Consider the following 18972-nt stretch of genomic DNA (forward strand, 5'->3'; position numbering starts at 1 on the left):
ATTTCTTATGTTGTCTACCAAACAATATCTGCCATATTTGGTGATATTTTACTAAATCAGAAGATTATACTTGTTGAGGATATTACAACAGTGACACTCTTGAAGCTTTGTTATACGTGAACAATCTCCACAAAGGACCTCCTCTTTTTCAGCACTCAACATCTCAACACTTTTTAACAGTTTCCTCAGAATAAAAAACGATGTCACCCAGTGGAGTAGTGTGTCTGACTGAGGACTATTTAATCATTTTTAAACAACAGAGGTCTACAGCACGGACAAATTCAACTAATCCAGTTTACAGACACTACCCGAAAGCAGGGGAATTGATGTTAACATGGAAACAATTAAAATGCTGGCATGTTGGTGTTTAGAGGGTATACTGTTTACCATGTTTACAATATTGGCTTAGCATAAAATATTACATGAAAAGTCATAATTAAAGAACACCTTTTTCATCTGGGATGTGTGAACTGAATTTTCACAGTAATCCATAAAATTATTGTTTAGGTAATTTAATAAAGAACCTTATCTATAGAATCTATATAATTCAGATCGAAGTGAGCAGGATTATTTGCATGAGAACCATGAATATCTCTACCAAATGTTGTGCCAGTCAGTGAAGCAGATGTACAGATATTCAATGCAGTAGCCAAAGCAAACATCCTCAGTTTTTTACTAGAGCTACCATCGGGTCAGAGATCCCCAAAGATGTTAGAATGAAACCTCTTCTGGCAGAAGCAACGATTATCTTGGTTTTCTGCTGTCAGTCAGATGCTGTGCTGTGTCATGTGGCTGCTTCAGGACACAGACATGCTTTATTTTATTTTATTTTATTTGCAGCCAGTGTTATTTTGTTTGCTTGTATTGTACGTTGCATTTCTGATTTGCATTCTGGCAGTTTTTTATATTAGCTTTTTTAGGATTTGCACCATAGAAGCCCCTTTACAGAGCACAACTTCCTCTATAGGCTTGACGGTGAGGAATAGATGGTGGATTTAAAGTGCCGCATGGTGTTTACACATATAGCACATATACACATATTCTAAAAAAATAATACACATACAAGCGACTGGTGCCAATTAAGTTGGTATCCAACCTTAATGTGTTTTTCAGTAGCCAAGTATTGGTAGGCCTTCTACTGCATTTGGGAACAAAGTACATAGCACTTAATTCAATTTAGTTTCACAGAAACACCGTTTGTGTTAGTGTGTTGGCTTCAACCACTACAGCCAAAAAAGGCTGAGGTCAGGCTGTCTGTCACTTGGTTACATATACTAATCAACACTGCCGCCGTGTGGTTCCACAGGACACTGCAATTACTGAAAGCGTAGGAACCACAGTACAGGCCGTGTTTCCACTCGGGACATAAGTCGTGACGGTAAAATCCAAACTGCTTTTAATAGAGACTCAACGGCTTTGCACATGTTTGTGAGCTAAATAGTTCTACAACGTAAACTAGAGGTCGGGTTTAGTTTACAGCGACTGTCGGAGTGTGTTATATTTGGTCCAGGTGTGTTTTGTGTGTCGTCACTTTTAGTTCATGTTCATGTTTAGTTTAGTTCATCTGTGAACTTCATGTGCTCAAGTGTCTGGCGACGTCTGTAGCAGCACTGAAGCGCGAGACCTCTTCGGTTCATCTGCATCCGACCTGTATGTAAATCATATTCCCTGATTTACAGAGTTAAAGGTGGTTTGATTTGACTTTGTAGCAGCACATTAATTTGACTGAAAATCTGACCGGCACAAATATGCTTTGGTAATTTCTTTCTGCAGGTAAAAGAATATGAGTAATGTAAAAGAGTCCAGAATGAGAGCAACAATAAACCAGAAGCTGACAGAGATGGGCGAGCGAGAGAGGTGAGGAATTATAAACCAGCTCTGTTTCCCAAGTGAAAGTTAATCACTGAAGGCATCTGTTAATCCCACTGTTGCGAACAGTCGTTCACTTGTTTTGCTAACTTCTTTTTTTAATTATTTATTTTATAGCATAGCTTGGTAAATATTGTCCCCAACAGTATGATTATCCAGGGTTACTGTGGCTTCCGTTATCACCAGACTAAATAAATATGAGAATGTGCAGAAATGCGCGCGTTCTGCTATGTTCCTGTGTGTTTTGCGTCCTTTTGTCAGACTGAAAGAGTTACTGAGAGCTAAGCTCACTGAATGTGGATGGAAGGACCAGATGAAGGCCCACTGCAAAGGTAAAAACTGCAACACAGTTGTTAAAATGAATAAGAGATCACTGACAGATTCACTGTGATTGCTGGCTTTTGTTTTGTGTTCATGACAAAGAACCACTCAGAGACATTTCCACCATAACTTTTTTTTTGTTGCTTACATACAGATGTCAGTACTTTGTAAAGAAGCTTGCTTGAAATCTGTGTACTTACTGTTTAGAAGTGAAGAAGGTTATGAGTCAGCTGTCAGTACAAGTTAAACTCAGAGGGTGACTTCACCAATTTTCACTTGGCTTTTCGTGGCTTTAGTTCAGGGTGACACTGGCTATATGCCAGATGTGTTAATGCAAAACTGCATAAACATAGCATTCAATTTTTATGTGACAAGTCTGCTTATCTTTTGCCTTTTTCCTAATTGAAACAATTGAGACACTTTTTTTGTTGAACCAATTCTTGCACAGTGTTTGGAAACACTATAAAAGGTATAATCTGCCCTATTTGCAGAAGTCATCAAAGAAAAAGGCTTGGATCATGTAACGGTTGAGGACCTGGTGGTGGAGATCACTCCAAAAGGAAGAGGTACCCCAACTTAAATTTTACAGACTCATCTGATTTATTTATTTTTTCCAACTTTGCCAGATTGTTCCTGCACCACTCATTTTTCCTGTTACTCGCTCTAATTTGTAATGAACAAATCTGCACAAAATTAATTCTCTTAAACATTTGACAACATGTTAATTGTTAACGTTCACATTTTGTTGTTTCATGTACAGTGGAGTTAAATCATGACATTACCTGTTAACAGCAGCTCAATATAGCTTTTCTATTTTGCATCCCTCCTAGAAGACGTTGATGTGCTGTAGTCACGTTTAGGACAGGGTACTTCAGTACTTTATGGCACTGTCCAAGTTGCTTCAAGACTGTGGAGCATCAGAAAGTAGTAAATCAGCATTAGTGAGCCGATAAGAAAACACCATTCAACACTGACTTGCAACTGTCCATTTTGCATTTAATATATCTGTATTATTTAAATGTTGTTGCTTTTTACTGTACAGAGGTACTGTACATCGGGAATAATGGTGACCTGGAAGTTCCAACTTCACATTTGGTTTTATATATATATATATATATATATATATATATATATATATATATATATATATATATATATATATATATATATATATATATATATATATATATATATATATTTTTTTTTTCATTTATATGTTAGCACATATTTTCAAGTTGTGGTAAATAGGTTTATTTTTATTTTGCTCTTGCATTGTACTATTACTGAGCAGAATAATAAGACGGAGTCATGGATCTCTTTTCTGTTGCAGCCTTGGTGCCAGACAGTGTCAAGAAGGAGCTTCTGCAGAGAATAAGAGCCTTTTTAGCTCAGCATGCCACATAATTTTTATTAACAGTTTAACCGTTCATTACACCGATTCTCTGTATATTCATTATTTAGGATCTTGAATGGATTTAATTGAATCTTGAAGATTTTCTTCCATTATCCAGGATATTTAGTGATTTATAGTACTGACTCATACTTGTCTATTTGGTTATATGTATTTTTACTGATTACGTTACTAAAGCCATCACGTATTTGTAAATGCACCTTACTTGCAGAATTAGCTCTGTTTTGTAAATGACAAATATCTTTATTTCTTGGGGTTGAGTGGGCAAATAATTTCTTTCGAAGCAAAATTGGCCCAATCATGTGATGTGTGTGGGTCACTTGTTATTGGATCATTTGTTTTCGTTTAATATATGCAGTTTCGTTGGAGTAATGTATTTGAGTAGAAGCTTTTACTCTTAATTTCTTCCCCTTGATTATTTGCATTTTTTACACTATACTGAGATGCATGCGTAGTCAGTGACTCACTACATTTAATGATGCTAATATGCAATACTTTAAATAACGTTTAATAACTATTATCATGCATTTGACACCACTAACTTGAAAATAATATGAAAGTGTTCAATATGATATTATGTGTTAAATGGTAACTATGTAGCAGTGTAAAAAGTACTCATTATTAACTTGAGTCAAAATGGCCATAGTGCATTAAAAGAACCTCATTACAAGTAAAACAACTGCATAACAATATGTAACAGGGGTGACTGCAGTTCCTGAGGTAGAGCAGTCGTCCACTATTCCCAGGGTTGTTGGTGTGATTCCTGGCACATATCTACGTTTCCTTGAGCAAGACGCTCCCCCATCAGTGTGTGGAGTGTGTGTGAATGGGTGAATAAGAAGCAGTGTAAAGTACCAATACGGTAAAAAAGTGCTATATAAGTCCAAACCATTTACCATTTAAAAGTGTTAATAACAAAATATACTTTTGTAGTTGGGCTTATGTTTGTGAAGCCTTATCTTATATTTCATAACAATTTTATAAGCGAGGCAACGAAAGCAATCTTGATCTTGTATCAACAGTAAACTAACTTTACGCGGAAACACAAAGAACCCTAATCTTTGGGATGTGCTGGAAAAGACTTTGCCCAGCGTGCCAAGGCCAATGCATGTCGTGATCAGTTTAGGATGGTCCAACTAAAAATTAGTCTGTGACTTTTGTGGGGGGCCAGACAGTGTAGTATTGGAAGTATAAAAAAGCTTGTTCTCTTTGATGTTCTGTCTCAGTTGAACTTTAGACAATCACGCAAATTTGGGATAAATAAGAGCAACACGTGTTATCAGATGTTAATAAATGATCCAAGATCTTTTCCACTCCTCTTCTCATCTAAATGAGGATCCAGCTGTATAGCAGCTTTACACCATCACATCCTTTAAAGATGGAATCTGAACTAAATATGCAACATATGAGAAAATAGTCCAAAATAGTTGCCATAAAAATTGTGATTTGCTATGGTAACATAAATCAGAACCAGCTGGTGCTGTGAATTAACGTGGTGCTTTACAAACATACTCCAGGTCCTTTCCTGAAAGTTCCTGAACAGCAAAGCCAATTTGTTTCTCTTTGCTGAAGATTAAAGACATAAATATGATGGAGACGAAAGTTCGGAATTTCAGCTGTTTTTTTTTTTTTTTGGTTTTTACATCTTTGAACTGGAAGTCGTTTTTTAGTCTTAAACAGCTCACAACGCTGCAGTCATCAGCTGTTGTCATTTTCCTTTTCTAACCAGTTCTTTGTATGTTGCCCAGTACACCAGTGGTTTCTTTATTTTTAAATAAATATTCAAAATGTTTGTTTTGGTTAGTCCCACTATTTGTGCAGTCCCTGTGAAACCTTAAAAGCTCAGACACCATATTAGATTTGAGGTATTTTAGTTAATGAAGAAAAGGAGGGAGCCTTTGAGCAGTCTGTTCTGCAGGTCAATGTAACTGGAAAGGCAACCGTAAGCGGTGGGAGCAGGGGAGACCGGTAGATCTGGAGAAACAGATCGGGTAAGTACGACATTTGTCTTTTTTTTTTTCGTTCAAAGTCATTAGGGTCACAAGTGTTCAAAGAATACATCTTTTCCAGGTACAAAACAGGCAAATTCAGGCAACAATCAAATAACTGAAGTGTGTAAATAGAAAATCTGGCAATGAGTGAACTGTGGCTGAGACTCAGAGAGCAGAGAGGCAGAGTAACTGTCAACAGGTGACAGTTATAATGAGGACAGGCAGGTGGAACAAACCAACTGGCAGGGGTCATCTGCTCATCGAGAGGTGGGTGAATGGCAAAAACAGGAACAGGAAAATGACAGAAGTGCTCATTTAGAGCTAGTTGCTGTTTGAAGAGGCTCCTGGCTGACAAGAAACAACTGTTACATGTTTCATTACTTTTTTCGCGCTTAGAATCTCGGTGCTCTCATCCACAATTTGCTGTGTTGCTTCATAGATGTAAATACCAGGAAAAAAAGCTGAACTTCTAGACCTTTGTCTCATTTACATCTTGTGATCAAATTCAAATGTCTTCAATGTACAGCAAGCACAAATCAATACCGCTGTAATCCCTTTTTGGGTGGACTGCACATCGAAAGAAAAAAAAACACTATCATGTAATGACAAGTCTGGTGCAGTTTTTACATACTAGAAAAACAAAATGTTCCCAGCAGAGAGGAAAAGAGGGGCTGGTGAGAAAGACATCACGATAAAACACACAGAAGTGACTGCACGGTGAGCGAGAGATGCACCAAGGAAAAACCTACATCCCTAAAGTGCAGTGTGTGAAATGAACAGGTGCACACAGGTTCACTTGAAATAACACCAATTACACATACTATGACATAATGGAAGATGATAGGTCACAAGCTGTCCACAATGTCCTGACTGAGTCAAATGGGTCTTTGATTTTGGTAGTGTGCAACCCCCTGTCAGGTCAGTGTAGTTGCCACTATTACAGGAATGTTTGGTCCTTTTTTGTTTTATTTTTATTTTTTAGTCAAACCGCATCACATAATTTTGCTGAAAAGTCCCTACATTATAGATTACGTTTAGAGAGGCCACAGTTCACCCTTCGTACGAGCAACACATCAGTTGGCTAGTGAGTGAGTGTGCGCTGGTCACCCACATTCAGGACACAGAGTGTGTTTTCTTAGCCGAAAGACCTTCTGTGACATCAGCCCAGGTGACAACATGCTGATATACAGTGCTGCTGTGGAAGCCAAATGTAACGCACTCCTCCAGTCCTGTACACACGCTCCTTTAATGGCTTCCATCAATCCCCATGTTATCAGCAGATCTCCCCGGGCCCCAGCATATACAGTAAAGGGGGTTCTGTGCACGGCAGTCCACCGCAGACTACCACTGCATACAATTACCTGTGATGCAATTTATTATCATACAGATTTTTATTTACTTTCGCACTCTCTGTTCTCAGCTTTTCTCCATCACTCAGTACCTACATTGCCCTGCTGAGGAGCTGTACAGTAACCAGATGACTCTGCACATCATAAAAATAGAGCTGAGCAAAGAAAAAAAGGAAAATGTGATTTAAAAAACCCCCTTCTCCCATTCATTGATTCAGGGTTGTCATCTTTAACAGGAAACAAATCTTACAAATACCTGTTTTGCTAATCGATAGCAAAACAAGGAGACATGTTGTAGTGTCCTGTGAGGCAGCCTCTGAATGAACCACCATAATTCAACTGAGGGAAGAACACCCTTATTCCACCAAAGTCAATATCAAGCTGTGCCTGAACAGCACTTAATAACATTTAGGAGCGAAAGACAAACATGTTATGTGTGTCTCCATGTGCTTTCTTTCTTACGTGTGTGTGTGTGTGTGTGCAGGTACTGTACAGTACGTGTGTGCAGAAATGCTCACCACTCCTGGAATTGGATCATTGCAGCATGATAGCAGCTGTGTCAACAGGCGACGGAGCCAAAAGTGTGGTCCTATATTCTGAGTCCCATAGGTGCTCCTTGGTCCTCTCTCTAGTAAAATTGGCAACATCCAAAGACCATAAACACTTCCCTTACTGTACAAACAACTGAAGAAAAGGCAGGGCAGGGTGGAAACAGATGACAGAAACATGTTCATAACATAAACAAATGTTGGGAAATGATGATGTTACTGCACACGGCCTTATGTGGGATCACTGTGCACCTGCTCCAGGGCATAATCGTTTAAGAAGTGTGCATGAAATACTGTATCTCAAGTCCTGGTCGTGTAACATGGAGAGATAAATCTCTCTATGTTAACAACAGAATATCTGACATTTTAAATTTATACCACAGAGCTACAGGCTCTTTTTTTACATAATGGAAAGGGCAAACACATTGCATAAGCAGACAAAGGGTCAAAGAGGGTGTTTCAAAGCAAAAAAAGGAGCCATGTGCTTCTACAAATTCCCAAGAGCCGGTGTGTAGTTGGCCCTCTTTACTGTCAACATGTGTGAATGCCATGCTCGATAAATTTCTCTTTGAATCCTCTCACTACAATTTATGAGACGTGCAACATGGGGTTGCAACTCTTTTGAAGCCTAAACACTTGTAGGGCTCTGTGGTGTTCACGTTCACATTTTTTAAAGCAGAAATATGGGACGGCTGGCACGTAGACTCCTGCAGTGTAAAGAGTTTTAAATGTATTTACATGCTGTTGTGTCTCCTGGGGACTGTTTTCTACACACTAATGAAGCTGAGGAGCAAGTTTCGTTATTTCTGGCATGGGCACACCAGTCACAGGCATACCACTCACGCTCCCCCCCCAACCCCCCCCCAACCCCTTTTCCCTCTCAGTAGCCCAGTGCAAATAATAAATAAGAGGAAATACATCATCCCTTTTTCAATCTGAGAGCCAACGGTGGTGCTGCCAAAGTTAACACGAACCAATCTTAGGTAATGATCAGCAAATGTGTATAAAGTTTCATAGAGCATGACTTCACATAATTCTCATTTAGATCATGTTGGCTGGCTGGATCTCAACTGTGATGCAGATGCACTAGAAATCATGCTTTTTGTACACACACACAAACACGCAGTTTTCTCTTCCTAACCTTGTTTGTATCACACTTAAAAGCAGCACTTGCATTTTATAAGTCGCTGTGATTGATTTGATACAGTGTAACACCGTGGCAAGGATTAGCTACCAGTCATAAACTGTGGAATTTTAACAGAGGCTTTATGAGGCTCTCATTCATTCTGCAGATAATGCATCAGATTTTCCATTCACTCGCACACATCAGTGGAACAGATACTAAACATTTCTTCACAACTCAATTGATAACAATTATTTGCTCAATTTTAAAGAAAAACAAAAAGAAAACTTCCTAGTTCTTTTCGTGCTCTACCTACAGCACAGGCAGTGTGCAGATGAAGAGCCAGGGGGTCTTTAAGCAACAACACAGAGGAAAGAAGCGAAACACTATCCAGACATTGTTTACCCTGTTTCTGATGTAAAGGCCACTTACTGTCGTGTCCAATGCCTAACCCTTAATTTGCTGCCTTAGCCTTTGAAGTCTGTGCATATTTCTGTTTCCTGACACTAGCTTTTCTCTCTCTTTCTCTCCCTCTCCCTCTCCTCTCAGCCCCAACAGTTGATACTGCAACTGGATAGGCCATGTTACCATGTAGGGGCTCTGTTAAGGCCTGGGCTGATGATAGAAAACACAAGTGGGGAAAGGGGAATAAGAGTGCCGGGTGCACACATCCACAGCCCCAGCCCCAGCCCCAGCCCCAGCCCCAGCCCCAGCCTCAGGCCCAGAAAACGCTGCAGGGGATTAGAGCACACCCTGGCAGCAGAATGGTTTCACTTAAGAATTTCAGTAATCACTTTTAGGAGTGTAATATATAGCTGACCTTCGGCAGCGCCACACGACCCCCCGCTCCCCCAGCCATTTGATCAAAGGAAGCGGCAGTGGCTGTGCAAACAGGCGCTATCAGTGGACTCCAATGGATTTACTGCCTGCTTTTTCTCTCTTGTCTCCCCAGAGTCGTGCACTGATACACACAGAAACCCAGTTTCATCTTGCAGAATCTATTTTTCTCCCAGTACTAATTTACGGCTAGATCTTGACTTGAGGGAACTTAAAGGACGAGGAAGAGGATGAGGAGGAGAAGGAGGAGGGAAAGGGTTGGGGGGCCTCAGAGATGGGAGGGGGGTTTTAGGGGAGGTGGAAGCAGCTCGGGGCCTTTATCCACTGCCTGCTGACAACAGTGAGTAGAGAAGTTCTCATCATCATGGGAAATGCCCTGTAGGTGCTCTCTTCTCAGCTGGAGCAGCCAAACACCGTGGCCTGTGCTCCAGTAACAATAACCGCCACCAGAAAAGGACAGAGGACCTGCCCAGTAGGGTTTATACGCTGCCCTGAATCACAGGAGGCTGTGACAAAGAAGTGGGCAGAGAGGATGTGGGTATCGTAGCAACTATTAATACCCAATACACACTGGTATGAACACAGCTGACATGTACACATGTTTAATTACAATACTGGGCATGTCCATTATTAATAAACCAGCTCATATTGTCCACATATGGCATTTAAAAAGACCATTGTGTTGCTTTAAGCGACATAAAGTAACAGTTTCATCAGCTCTAAACAGGCAATTACCATAAACATTCCTGAATGAGAAGCAGACTGTCAGAAACAATGTCAACATGTTGACCTTTATGCTTTTAGAGGGAAATATCTTTCAGCTGGTTAAACCCCCGGTAATTTGTAATTTGTGACTCATGTTCTGGTCTAATTTCATGCTCTTGTTAAAATGTTTCTAGCAGTATCCGTAGTGTTCATACTAGAAATGGTTGTTTATTTTGTATTCGTTTCATTTAAAAGAAGACCCCCCCCCCAAAAAAGGGTTTTATGTGTTGTGTTTACATTTGACAGTAAATACCTGTAAAAATGGCATGACGGTTTGGTTTGCAGACCAGGAAGTGCCCCTCGTAACCAGTTGAGGGCGTCAAAGAACAGGTGACAAAGGGGAATGTTTTCACCGAGTGTGGGAAGGTATATTCGAATTGGAAGGCTACCTGGCAAATTTCCCATATGAAAAATAATCAATTTCTTATATCAAATGTAAAATAAATATGGGAAAGATGTAAAAACATGTATTTTTTGTGAATAATCCAAAATCTTGGACAGATAATATTTCTTCTTGGCTGTTTATGTGTACAGTGTATAATTTCAGTCATGGTTAAATTCATAAGGAGTAATAATGTAACAGACATCAGGTCTAGCTCACAAGTCAAGGAGTGTTTATGTGACTCAGCTGATGACAATGTGTGCTGTGTCATTAAATGACCACAGGATGTCCTGCGCTTTTATGAGCTTCTTAGACAAGCTTGCATCGGGGGGGGGGGAAGAAAAATGTTACCTGATTTGAGCATGATAGAATATGTGACTCACCACATATTCTAGCTCACAAACAACAGGGAAGAACCCAAACAAAACCTAACATGCCAAGGCCATAAAACATGGACTTGCTCCTAAATTTCTTCTCCGAGAAACTGCAGGTCAGCCTTCTTCTACGGGTTTCTCTAATGTCTAATATGTTATAGGAAGACGGGGGTCTCCAGCTCCTTGAAGTACAAATTTTGACTCCTCTGAATCAGCGGTGGTAGTCATGTAGCCCCTGTTTTTATGAGATGTGGTGAGGAAGAAGTGGAGGTGTGGGACTTTCTATCTTGAAAATTCTCGCAATCCCCGCAACAACTGATAAGCTTCCTTGTTAAGAGAGCAAACAGGAGGGAAAAGTACCTGCTATAAATGTTTTGTGGCCCTTGGACGTATCAGTATTTTATGGTCAGACTGATAAGTCTGATACCTGAGTGCCTGCCATGTCATTACTATAAAAGTCAGGTCATGTTGATGTTAATTGATGTTGACTCAGTTACTGTAAGAAATAATAACTTCTCGCTTGGCTGGAAAGAAGTCTGCTCAGACTGTGATAATGCAATTGCGTTATTAGCCTTAAATTGAGAGCAACATTAACATGTGGTCAACAGTTGTTCTGCAAAACCGCGTTGACCCTCACAATTATTGCTAATTTTGCAGACCCGAGTGCAGCTTGCTGGGTGGGCGAATAGGCCATCAGGCGAGAAGATGATTAACAACTTGTCTCTTTTAATAATGTAAAAGCCTATATAATGATTCCATGTGGCTCTGTGCAATATAATTAGTATCATACCACACCGTCTCCTTCACACACACACAGAAATTTATTCACACTAGATGCAAGCACGTTGGGCTGTGCGTGCATGGTAGTGAGTGTGTGAATCGGCCCACTCATGTGTCTTGCTTAGGCCTGCTCCATCCAAACCAGCGGGCTCAGCAACCAGCTGCCTAGCACCCACTACACATCCTTGCTTTATCCCCAAGCTTGCTCCCGTCTGCTACACCGGTCAGGTCGAAATGTATACCAGCTGCGACGTCATTAAGTAAAGGGGATTCTTGCACAGGTTTTTCATAAGGTACTTTTCATAGCCAAATCATTTGTGTAAAAGCATGTGCAAAACATCCAGATGTGGATATGGCTTAGATATGCATCCGTATCTATGTGAGTGTGTGGATGCGTATATCACATGAGGTTGCATCTAGTCACAGTCACAAGATGCTGCATTGCTTTTGCTTTTTTAATTCAGCTGATCTGTGGGTCAGGCTGATTTTATTATCTGTTTCAGTTGCACTTTGTCTGTACTGCTAATTAGTGGATGTTAACATGCCAACACCCTAAACTACAATGGTTGAGATGGTAATCATCTCTGCTAAAGATTAGCATGAAAACAATGTGTGCGACTGTGGTACAGGAAGGTAGAGTGGGAGGTAGAGCGGTCATCCACCAATCCCGCAGTTGTTGGTTCAATCCCCGGCTCCTCCAGTCATATGTCAACTTTTCCTTGAGCAAGACACTGAACCCCAACTTAGTTGCTCCCAGTGAGTGTTGGCCAGCTGCATAGCAGCTTCCCCATTTGGTTGAATGTAAAGTGCTTTGGGTGCCAATAGGTAGAAAAGCGCCTTATAGGTGCAGACCATTTAACATTGTCATTGTGACGGTTTCGATTTTAGCTTATTTATTAACAAATTAGAAAGCTGTGACCTCTGGGCCTGATGCTGTGCTCACATTGTTGTGTTTAAACCGTAGTTGCTGATTTGTTACAAATTGAAGAAATTGAATTTGTTGACACTGATGATATCTCCAAGTTAACTGGCTTACGTCAACATGTAATTAATTCAACTAATTATAAATAATGTGGGGGTTTATCTGGTTTCTTTGGTAACAAGTAGCAACAAACCCAACAAAAGCAGCTGCTTTAGGGTATTTACCACAAGATTAGCACTAAGGCAAACTAACTTGGAATAGCACAATCTCAAGAGGTCAAAACTCCAACAACCACAAAGCACAACTTCCCTTGTAGTTTATATCAACACGTACTATCGGAGTTTGAACTTAGGCTTTTTCACCTCTGCTTGCTGCTTGGAACTAGGTGAATTTGTTTCAGAAACTTTCATTCTGCTAGTCAGCCTTTTTGTCTGCATAGTTACACGTGTACTTGCTGCTTACGTTGCACATTAAGCCGCATTGTAGGACCACAAGGTGCAGAATAAATCTAATTTATTATTTAAAAGCAATGCACACATATATCATATCATATCACCCTAAAGGCTTTGCCTCTTGAGTCTCTCACTCACATACACACACATACAGTATTTCCATGCAAAGACACTGCACAAAAATGACCACATTCACTACAAACTACAAAAAACACACTGCCAGACACACACCCTTCCCTCCAGACTGCCGTCACAGCACTCCAAGCACAGCTGTCAAAACTCAACCACTTCCAGCACAACAATAGTAAGATGTGCTGGGAAGAGCCAAAGAAAGACAGAGGATGTTGAGTTGACACATCTGAGCAACTCCAAGGCTCTGGATAGGACTCACAGGTTGAAATCACATTCCAAGCGTTGCTTCTCTGTCCCCCCCCCCCCCCCCCCCCCCCCCCCCCTTCACTTGTTTCTGTCACTCATCATATTCAGCTCCTTCTCCTTCTCTCTTTATCCTCCCCTCCTTGAACCTCTACCTCCCTTTTGCTCCAGGCACGGCCCACTGTTGTCTCACATCAGCTCTCATAACAGCTTCGGGAAGACCTCCCTCAACCTCACGCCTCGCATGTGAGTCCACACATTGAGAGGAGTAATAACACTGAAATCCTCCAAATCAGGTCATGTCAAATTAAGGGAGGTATTTCGGGAGCCCACCCAAGTCTCTGAAGGGGTCAACTGAAAGCTGCTCGAGGCCAGATTTGCATGTCAAAATACACTTGATGATTGAGGCTAACATCACAAAATGGGAGTGAAACTCAGTCACTAGGATCTCAGAGTCCTCGAGATGCTGGGGATCTGACCTGTTTGTGTGGAGTCAGGTGGGGACATGGCTTTGAATCTTTTTGCCTTAATTGTAGCAACCAAGATCTCCTCAGCTCAACTGGCTATAATACGTATTCATGGTTTCCATCGCAAAACCAGGAAGAAGACATCTGGGGTCAAGTTTGTATTTATTTGAATTGGTGATGCCAATTTTGAACGACAAAATCGTGTGTCTCCCTGTGATGATTTAAAGGCACAAATGTGCTGAAGCAGATGCAGCTGAAATGCAGATTATAGCATACAGGTAAATAACTGTCACCTTAGCAGACCTATCGTGCACCTTTTGTGTGTTGTTTTACTGGAAATATAGTCTTTAGGAATCTATTCTGAGGCCAAAGAGATGTTTGTCTCAGCTTTCATCTTTGGTTCATTTCTAATTACACAGAGATGTGTTGGACACGGATACGGTTCAGGCCATGCTTGGACGTGCAAACAATTTTTGTAAAACTCAACAAGCATTCCAAGAAGTTCGCACTATCTGGTGATTTATTGCCAGGACGTGGCTGTATAACGATGAGTGTGTAGGCTCCAGGTTGAAGTAGTTGGTGGCACGGCAGGTCAGTGAGATAGAACTGCGTAACAGTCTGGGATTCATTCAGGAAAACTCCCGAGGCCTCTACTGACTGGAATGAGGAGGTAAATACACACAGTGAGGATGTTGTTCTACTGATGTTGTGAAACATTATGTTAGGAAATCTGAGCTATTATCTAACCTAATACACCAAGTCATTGTTGTGTCTAATGTGCAAAGCTTTTAAATGAAAAAGACATGCATACTAGTGATTCTACTGACTAATCTGTGAAACACCTATTAAAGTCGTAAAACTGATCTCGTTGTTTTGAACAAGTGACATATAGTCGTATTTATTGTATCTAATAATTCACATTTTCCTATTTAGGATGTTACTGATAGTACTAGTCTGTCACTGAGGCCTTATCATCTGAACAACAGACCTCCATTTGTCCAAAAAGCAATAAAACACACAAAAAATCTACACTGGGTGACATGTTCTTTCATTTTGAAGAACATACTGTAGATACAAGAGCTTGTTTTGAGTCAGTCCTGCCCTTGTCCAGTCCCTTGTCCCTAACAATGACATATTTTGTTTCTGCAGAACTGTTTGCCAAAAACTGCCCAGCTATGCACAGTCATTTTAAGAAAATGCCATTGCCGTTGTACAGAATGAAACAGTATATTTGTGAACTGTTTTAAAACATCCAGTGCAAGCAAAGTTACTCAGACATTAGAGGTCTTAGCACACTCTGAGATGGACTAAGAGTTTTCTGGTTTTTGGAAAAAATATAGAATGACACCAGACTATATATTATGCTTCAAACAACTTCCCACTTGTAGCCAACATTGAGCAACACTAGTATTCATGTGAGATACGGCTTCTGGCCACATGTGCGGTAGTGCTGGACATTTTTCTGTTTCTGTTTTCCCCTCAGTGTTTACTGGTACCAGACCTCTAAAATGTACTAGTATTTCAACTTTGATCTTTTAATAGCAGGTTGCAATAAGCTGATGATGTATGAAATTAATAAGTGATTTTAGTAACTTAGTTTAATATTTGTGTGGATGGATCATGTGTGTTTTTATTTTAATCCCGAGGTGCCACTGGCTGTTGGTGTGCTAAAGCTACAGCAGTAACAACCATCTAAGCGTCCTCCCTCCCTCGACATGGTCACCGGGAAAAAATAAAACAAACACAACCTAAGCTCATCTGCATGCTACATCTGAGCTGATGTGTACAGGTCAAATGAGATTTCAAGCACTTCGCAAGTGCAAAGGAAATAGTGTGGTTTCACAATTCCTAGATTAGGATTGAAATCTGCAGTTCCCCACCACCACTTTAAGTGGCTGTGGTGCACACACAAACCCACTGAGACCATAGAAACATACACAGTGGTTTAGTGTTGGGCTCTGGCCAAGATAAATGACTGCGTCAGGTGAAAACAAACTGTGGCCCCAGCAGATTCTTTTTTTTTTCCATTTGCAAGTTTTGGGGCCACTTTTCTTTGTGTGTCAACTGTTCTTACACATGTGCTCCACACTTTGCCTTCTCCACCCTCTAACACTGTGCATGTGAATTATTCAGAATGGGGAATTAAAGTTGAAACGGTGCTCTGCAGGCGCAACTGTTTCACACGTGTTGAAGACAAAAGGTGGAACTACCCCTTTTTAAATACTCTACATTGCAGCAGATATTTGTAAAATCAGATTGAGCTGAATAAGGAGAGGGAGAAATTGTCTTCCACAAGGCTTGATCCTGACAGAAAGAAAAACATTTTCCCAAATGATATACACATTGGACAAACTCTCAAACTTATTCATTCGCTCTACACCCACAATAAAACTCCTGACTATACACAGAGATGCAATAAATTCTGTGCAGAGAGTTTTACCTCTGCTGTGTCACCGGGTCACTTACCTGCATGCAGTTTCACAATTATGTACGTGTTTATGAGGCAGCAATACGTATTATGAACCATTATGGTTGTAGCACACAAGAGGAAGACTTATATCTTGTAATTTCTTGGCACTTGCTATAATTGTATCTTATCTTACTATTTATGGCACTTTTGAATCTCTTCCAGCATTTAATTTGTCAAATTAGTTTGGCTTTTCCTGTATTGAGCTCTAAAAACATGAGTACAATCATGATTAACAATATGTAAACATCACCTGAGTCAAATCTGAAAGTTTTGAATGATCACCTGATCACCTGAGGGAAGTGGGAAACGCCTGTAGAGAGGCCGAATGGCTTCAATTAGGAGAACAATTGTTTTAGTCACACAATTATGAGCTCAGGGTGACTAAATGCAAAAGGCCCTGAAGGAGCGCAGCTAAAGATCTCTGGCATCCCATTCAATGTGGTCTGCCCACCCCCTGCTGCTCATTACTGGGACCACCAACTGGGAGCAACATTACTGAAATGAGCAGCAACAGAACAGTGCTAAAACAGCCACGAGTGATTCAGCTTTAACTGACAACAAAGGCAGTTGATTGTTTAAGAAATGAGCCACAAAGACTACTGAATAATGAGAAATGGGTCATCAATGTGTTAACTATTATCATTAAACTATTGCTAAGAGCACCAGCACGTGGATTCAGCCGCCTGATTATCGTAGCTGAGGTAAAAGCACAATGTTTGCTATTAAAATAGAAGGCAGAGGTTTGCAGTGTAACACAAGTACCGCAAGTTCACACAATGCTTAAGTAATCTGTAATGTAGGTATACAGTAGGTCAATAATGCTTTCAGCTTCCGAAGTTATTTAACATCTGAGTAATTCAGTAAACTTTTAGAAGTCAAGAATCTCCTCCCATAGTCAGCATGTGAATATGTTCATTTTTACAATGTTACCCTTAATGCTGCTGATGTGAACTCCTTTTGCATGTATTAGTCATAAACCAAGTACTGGAATCATCCTGTGGAGGCCATAGACGTATTAAATAGACATTAACAATGGCTCTATAAAGATGTGGGCTTTTTTGTGTTTAGTTTTCCCACAGTAACCTCTGTGCTTAGAACCAGAAATATAAACCTCATTTCCAGAAATCCTGGGATATTGTGCAAAATGTGAACAAGAGAAGGCAGTGTGTTGCAAATCGTTTGAAAGCTATTGTGGATAGTTGGACGTGAAAATGTAGACATTTTGGAATAATATTTGCTCATTTTGAACTCGATGCTAGCAATAGGTCTTAAAACTCTAGCATTAGGGACAACAAAAAACTAGAAAATGAATGAGGGTGAATGGCAACAAGTCAGTGTCATGGCTTGGTATAAAAGAGCATCCCAGAGAAACAAATGATTAAACGCCCTAAAGAATCATGTTGCAATTAATTTAATCTTATGATGCATGATATTTTTCATTTTGTTTTTAGAAAATCTGCAGAAAACTATTTACATAAGACCAAAAAATAATATTGAATTGCTGCGTTCCTCAGGCCCTTACTGTAGTGGACACTGCATTAAAAAGTCTTTAGTGGCATTGCCTGCATGGGCTCATTGAAAACCAGTCAGTCATCACTGATTGTAACTAAACCCACAAATCAGTTAAAACTCATAGGAAAAGAAAAAGAAAAAAAAAGAACATAAAAAGATCCAGAATTGCCAGCACCTTCTCTGAGCCTGAGCTCACATAACACTGATGAGAAAAACTGGAAAACTTAAGCTCGACTTAAACATCTTGTTGGGAATCATGGACACTGCATTCGTTGATTCAAATGAGCATACGCTGTATTTTAAAAAAAAAACAATTGTCTCAGTTTCAACACTAGATATGTTGCTGCTTATAATGGTCAGACATTTATGTAACTAAGAATAAAGAGACCTGTACATGCTTCATTCATGTGCCACATCACTATCAACCAGAATCTGTATTTTGGTTCATAATCCAATCAGAGGATATTCTTGGCCTTCTAATGGATAATTAAAACATCACACTAATAAAACTGCCCCACACATGCTTAACTTTACAAAGGCCTATTTGCTGCTAGTGCAAGTGACCGATTCAGGAGAAAACAAGTGAACCATCCCTCAAAAGAATATCTTAAAATAGCAGGAATGTGCCGTGAGGTTAGTCCATCATTCAGCACTACACTGAGCTCATGGAAAAGCCTGACATGAGTGATCTAATAATCTTTAAAGATATTGGTATGAATATGCTTTTCTTGCCTGTTTGGCAATATAGCTTTCATAAATACGCACTCAGAAGTGAACCCGGGCTTTAAAGGGGTTGATAAAATCCTCAGCCATCTTGGGTACACTATTTAGATTTGTAACTCACACTTCCACTCTACTCAGGCTTTGCTTTGGCAACAAGATTTCTCCTTGGAGAGGAATGAATGTGCAAATGTGTTACAGGTGGGATTCATTAAACTGAGACCTGGCACAGTGGTACGCGGTCTGCACAATTACCACGTTACACATACAGGGAGGACAGAAATGCTAACATACAGCTACTCTG

At 40.1% G+C, this 18972-nt stretch overlaps 1 protein-coding gene across 2 annotated transcripts; it reads left to right on the forward strand.

Moving 5' to 3' along the window:
• The first annotated feature begins 1348 nt into the window (after positions 1 to 1348).
• On the forward strand, positions 1349 to 5393 carry eny2 (ENY2 transcription and export complex 2 subunit). 2 transcript variants are annotated; one of them, XM_067511557.1, is made up of 5 exons: positions 1349 to 1687; positions 1774 to 1857; positions 2131 to 2201; positions 2682 to 2756; positions 3521 to 5393. In XM_067511557.1, the coding sequence occupies exons 2-5, from the start codon at positions 1784 to 1786 to the stop codon at positions 3592 to 3594; spliced, it is 294 nt and encodes a 97-aa protein (XP_067367658.1). In that variant the 5' UTR covers positions 1349 to 1687; positions 1774 to 1783; the 3' UTR covers positions 3595 to 5393. The 2 variants fall into 2 exon arrangements, with proteins under 2 accessions (XP_067367658.1, XP_067367657.1); XM_067511556.1 differs by having other exon boundaries at positions 1351 to 1650.
• The last annotated feature ends 13579 nt before the right edge of the window (positions 5394 to 18972 follow it).

The sequence above is a fragment of the Channa argus genome, chromosome 7 (assembly GCF_033026475.1).
Source record: "Channa argus isolate prfri chromosome 7, Channa argus male v1.0, whole genome shotgun sequence".
NCBI lineage: Eukaryota > Metazoa > Chordata > Actinopteri > Anabantiformes > Channidae > Channa > Channa argus.

Bases quoted from the DNA above. Each gene is read 5' to 3' on its own strand.
- eny2 (XM_067511557.1), top strand. From the start codon at position 1,784: ATGAGTAATGTAAAAGAGTCCAGAATGAGAGCAACAATAAACCAGAAG. The intron at 2,202-2,681 runs GTAAAAACTGCA...CCCTATTTGCAG, and splicing joins GATGAAGGCCCACTGCAAAG to AAGTCATCAAAGAAAAAGGC. The intron at 2,757-3,520 runs GTACCCCAACTT...TTTCTGTTGCAG, and splicing joins GATCACTCCAAAAGGAAGAG to CCTTGGTGCCAGACAGTGTC.